Source organism: Adiantum capillus-veneris, chromosome 23, assembly GCF_014529385.1.
Source record: "Adiantum capillus-veneris isolate H3 chromosome 23, ASM1452938v2, whole genome shotgun sequence".
In the NCBI taxonomy this organism is placed as follows: domain Eukaryota; kingdom Viridiplantae; phylum Streptophyta; class Polypodiopsida; order Polypodiales; family Pteridaceae; genus Adiantum; species Adiantum capillus-veneris.
The window spans coordinates 123,879,898-123,885,523 of record NC_140953.1 but is presented as its reverse complement, the minus strand read 5'-3'; the positions used below and the strand labels follow the sequence as shown (position 1 = coordinate 123,885,523).

The following is a 5,626-nucleotide window of genomic DNA, read 5'->3' as shown; positions in this document are numbered from 1 at the left end:
TGGATAACGGTTTTCTGTTCCATGGGCAACCGGTGTTGCATGTGTGCAATTTTCTCAATGTAAAGAGTTCTCGGAGTGTGAGTTCATAAATGGTCAGCCATCTTCTTTCAGTAGAAAGTTGAGGACTAGAATGCATGCACGATGCGCATATGCCCATGTATGCATATCAATTGTGCGTTTACAGACCATATAGAGCCTTAGAAACACTCTTTGTACCAAACATGGGCTTTTATAGACAATAAAGAGCCCTGGTGACGCTCTTTGTACCATACATGGGCATATTAATTGCGCTTTAAGAGACCATAAAGAGCCCAATAGACAGTGGATCCCTCCAGAGCCGTCACATGACAGCCATCGTATAATGAAAAACCCCTGCCCCTGCCCCAGCACCAGCTTCAACACATCAGCAGTCAGAATGTAAGCAATAGACGTTGTGAAACTCTGAAGGATCTGCTTAGTCATAAGATCTCTTATTTGCAAGCGGCTTGCGACAAATTGTCTGGGACAATAGGAGCACCGAGGATATTAGAGAAATCATCTGCAGAAACAAAATCAACCACAGAGATTCATGTGCAGAGACCTCAAAAATCTGGGGGCGGGCTGTTCAACTACCTGTTGCTGGCCAAATCGAGCGCTGCAGCTGGCTGATGGTGGACATGTGAGCTGCAAGAATGAGCATTGAGCATTCAATCGTAAATTGGCAAATTATGGCAGGGAATCCATGAGCATCTGACATATAAGTGCGGTATTCACAGCAATTCTTTGAAGACAGGCTACCCGTCATCCGGACACCGCTCAACACATGGAATGCATAGAGCAGCCGCGCCAGCGCTTGCATCCTCCCTCCCCTGACAGTTTGACGTCTGGGAATGATTCATCAGGGATCGTTCCTCGTAATATGTGCTCCATTCTTCTTTGTTGATTTTGAACAAATATGTCTAATCATCTTGGGACCATAGTTGCTAGGAGAAACAGAAATGGCTGGGAAACAGGAGAAAGAGTTTCTGTAAAGATATTGTGCTATTCAAGACCATGAAATTAGCCATGGTAGAATATGATTTCCCAATGGGATTGAATATATATATGAAGCTAGAGAGACGCCTCAGTTTTTAGGACGTAGAAATGAATACCACTTTATGAGCCAGGATCACCTGTGTTCTCAATGGGTCGGCTTTCAGTGTTGACCTTGCCATACTCATGCTTTATGGAATGCATGTGGTGCCCAGAATTAGTGCTTACCATGAGGGATTGGCCCATGAATTGGCCCTTCTTTTACCGTTTCTTCTCAAATTTGAAAAGTATACATTGTTCTTTGTAGGCATTGATCATCCCAGACCGAGAACTTTCCGTAAGGTTTAAACAATGCGCATTGCTAGCAATCCTACCATTCAACGTCCAGGCTTCATGTTGGCTAGACAGTGCCATGCAATTACATATGCACCTTGCTCCTGCTTCTCTCACTATGGTTGTGACAAGAGCTACAGATGGATTTTAGAGCAAGGTGAAGTGTTGGTGTATGTGAAGATGAGGGGGGTATCTACTAAGATGGAACCATTAAGTCCCCAATATGATAGTATGATAGCCTGATGCTTCACACAAAGCACACTATGCAACAAATGACCTTCCATTTGATCATGTGAACTTGCAAAATCAATTTTTAATGGCACGGCCTTTTGGTAGAAAAGGGGGATATATGCTTGTGCACGCACACATACGTGGAGTAAATGCATCAGGGAACTTTTAAGCCTAAACTTGCACCTTCCTACCATACAATCCTTGTGCCCATGACTAGCAAAGAAATCATAAGCACAATTATAGGGGAGAGCAATGGGAGGTGGTGCATACCCTACCTATGTGGACCCTAGGTAGAATATGTCAAATGAATTTTTTTACAAAAATGACCCTAGAAACATTTTCGATAATTCCACTTGATAGCTTTGTGCCAAAATACAAACAAATTCTCTTTGTGGAAGGAGTAAACGTATAGGAGGGTTTGGATTGGCACTACAAAGGTACAACCTTTCCTTGGTTCCAAACCTCGCCTCCTAGTGGTTTATTTGATTTCAAAGTTTTGGGAAGGGCCGTCATTGAAGTGCATTCCAAAATGGGAATGAAACATAACACTCTTAAGCAAGAGGAGGAGGAGGAGGAGGCAATGAGGCAATGCATTGATAGGAGGAGAATGCATATTGCTAATGTCCAAAGAATGGCAAACCTTTTTAGGAGAACAATCTCTTGTTTCTTAGAAATATAGATGAAAAAAATAGCTCCACATCCACTCGTTAAAAAAGAAATTCTATTTTTAGTGAATTTTGTTGTCATGCTCAAAATATATAGGTAATTGTGATTTGATGAGAGCATCAAGTGATATAGCACCAATAGCCCTAAGTGAGATGAGTAAACTTATAAATCCAGAGTGTATAGTAGCTTCAATCATAAGACAAATGAGGAAAGAGTTTAGGAATATGCACTTTATAGGAGGAGACACAACCCTTGTCCTAGGCTTCATGTGTGTAGTATATTTGACGTAGCCATCCTATGAGGATATGCCACATAGTCATAAGCTCAAGTCTCCCACTGGAGTGTGTAGACTGTGGGACAATCATGGCACTATTAATTGCTATTATAGAGGTTGAGGACCAAGAAACCCAAATGCTTCCAACTTGCTAGGAAGTGTAAGTGGGTACGAAGGTCTAAGGCATTGTTGAGAGCACAACCACCTTTACTCCTACGATTCCATTGACATATGTGGATGTCAAGGAAGATGAGTTGGGAAAGGAAATAGTGCTACTATGAATTATCCTATGAAGTTCAAGTATTCATTGGATTTAATATATAATCGTAGATGATTGTTAGCATTAGATATGCCATATGGAGTTGTAACTTTCCCACACTATTTTGGAGATGGAATCCTATGGATTTAACTAATCATTGGATATATAATATATATGCTTGAAATATCCAATGAACTTTTTGGATTTTGAAATATGTTAATGATATATTTTTTGTGGCCCATGTACACTTTTCTCAATAGTTTGACCACATGCAAATGCTTCAAAAAATTGATATATATGTTATTGATATATCTTTTGTGGTCCATGTACACTTTTCTCAATAGTATTGACAACATGCAGATGCTTCAAAAAATTGCGCACTGTAATGCATTGTTCGAAGAAAAATCATTCTCTTGGCCTTGTTTTTTAAGGCCAAATGAATGGGATGACCAAGGTTTATGCCAAAAACAAAGGTGTTTACATGGATTTGATCATAACTAAAATGCTCAAATTTTGACCTTCAAAATCAAGGTCAACTAATAATTTTACACTACAACCAAGACGTGTGAGCTAAATAAATAAAACCTTGTATTCAGTATGGTGGTTTGCATTCTCTCTCTCTCTCTCTCTCTCTCTCTCTCTCTCTCTCTCTCTCTCTCTCTCAAGATTTTCTCATCTTAGTCTACACATAGCCACATCTAAGCACTAGAGGTTGCAAAAACTTCAAAAAAAAGGTAGACTTTGCAAAAAAACACCACACAAGAGAAAATGTTATGACCAACTTGATGGCATTTTGTGTTAACCTTGATGGTTCACTTTTGTTTATCGAAGACGGAAGAATTCTCTCTCCTTGTAACAATACCGCTAGATGTGTTATTATCAAAAATCAAGTGGTAGAAGCAATCGGCGATGTCAAAATGGTGAGCTATTGGCACCACTCAAGGAAAGAGAACTACGTGACTAAATAGAGGGGTAGGCGAGATGTGGAGACACGAGGAGTGTCAAACTGTCTTAATTGACAATAAGGGATGATGTTATGCTTGTTGAGTGAATTGTATTCAAATGAATGAGGAGTGGAAGAACAACCTTGGGGGCCATGATGCAACTTAGATGCATCAACATTGTCCCATTCATCCACGTTGTTGCAAAGCTCCATATCACAATTTGCGACATGATATGTTGCACTGTAAATAGGACCTGACTTGGACTTACTGCATGGACATAGATTGAGGTGGCGTGGACACATATGTTGTGGCATCTTCTGAGAGGAAGGGTGTGATCCATTCATGGTATGAGAGTGACCATCTCTTTTGTTGAATCCACGCCAAAAGAAGAAGGACCTTTTTCTTATGGGGAAAGCTTCATTCATGTCCATGTCTTTTATTCGTGTCTCTCGATGAAGGCCCTACAACATCAAGGTGATAAGATGTCAAAATCTATCTTACCAGAACCCCTAGGGATTCAATAGTAACAATAAGGGGATGTCAAGTGCGCATATACAATGCCCCTTCTTCACCCCTATATATGGGACCATTCTTTATAAAATGCACCTTTTCTTCCTTGTTTAAACCCACTCCCTTACACTCACATGTAACCATACGGTACCTATTAGTGAATCCTTGAGGTACCTAAGAGTGTGGAAAAACAGTATGCAAACAAGGAAAATGGAGGTTAAACTTTTAAAAGCGTGCACAAACATGATCACTCAAAGAATCTACTTAACCATATTTAAAATTGAATGCTTTGCTACTTAAATAGGGTTCTAGTTGGCAATGCATATTGTGGTGTGTGATAGTGACATTATGATGCCTAAATAAGCCATAATGCAGCCAAAGGCTTGGCCTAAGATGTTTTAATGTTCAAATTTGTTAGGAGGAGGAAGTCCAAGAGCAATAGCTCAAGAATGGCCTCACTCTCCACAAGCCTTGGAGAGCTCACATAGAGAGTATACCTGCTGCATTGGTCCGCTCTATCTCGCTGCCACTGCCTCCACCCTGCAAGAGATCATAAGCCTGTAGCACGGATGCGTGGAAGGTGATAGGAGCTAATGAGCTATGTAAAATGTGAGTGATTGGAGCAAATGCAGTAGGTGAGTGGAGAGGGCAACAGTAGTGATCAAGGGAATGATTAAGGTGTGAGTAAGAGGAAATTAAGGTAATGGAGAGTTTGAGAGAGAGAGAGAGAGAGAGAGAGAGAGAGAGAGAGAGGACTGTAGTGGAGCTGCGGCGTGCAGGGGGGGCGGGGCGGCCTTCTTATGAGTCCTGTAGCTCGCTGGCTTTTTGTGGGTGGGTGGTGGTGATGCAGGTCACGAGGGGGGTCTGGCTGGCTGTCCCGACAGATTATTGGCGACAAGGCGTGGACGCCCAAAAAGAGTGGGAGAATGCTATGAAAAGCTGCGCAGGAGGACAAGAAGAAGGAACATGCTCCTCTCTCTCTCTCTCTCTCTCTCTCTCTCTCTCTCTAGGCTAGTTGTGTGTGTGTTTTGTCAGGAACACACATGCTACAGCAGACGAAAGGCAAAGGAGGGGAGTTGGGTACGACTCACGAGAGAGAGAGAGAGAGAGAGAGAGAGAGGGGGGGGGGGGGGGGGGGGGGGGGGGGGGGGAGAGAGAGAGAGAGAGGAGAAGTGAGAAGTATAGTGTGCACTGTACATGCTCGAGTCATAGTTACCCGGAACGCGGAACGGGAACGGCGACGGGATCCCCGCGGAATAGGGGAACGGCTAGGGGTTCGGAACGGGAATGGCACGGAACGGGAGGTATAAAAAACACCCAAATAGTGCATTTTTTAGCTTCTTGTGTTTAAATACAAGGAGTATTAGAGTGCTATGACTCTAATACTCACAAAAAACT

At 42.2% G+C, this 5,626-nt stretch overlaps 1 protein-coding gene across 1 annotated transcript; it reads right to left on the bottom strand.

The window, feature by feature from the left end:
* Nucleotides 1-3,527: 3,527 nt before the first annotated feature.
* On the bottom strand, nucleotides 3,528-5,032 carry LOC147428483 (uncharacterized). Its single transcript, XM_086497091.1, has 2 exons — nucleotides 4,726-5,032; nucleotides 3,528-4,179 (listed from the first exon to the last, which is right to left on the bottom strand). Exons 1-2 carry the CDS (start codon nucleotides 4,732-4,734, stop codon nucleotides 3,727-3,729), a joined length of 462 nt encoding a protein of 153 aa, XP_086353217.1. The 5' UTR covers nucleotides 4,735-5,032; the 3' UTR covers nucleotides 3,528-3,726.
* Between the last annotated feature and the right edge of the window lie 594 nt (nucleotides 5,033-5,626).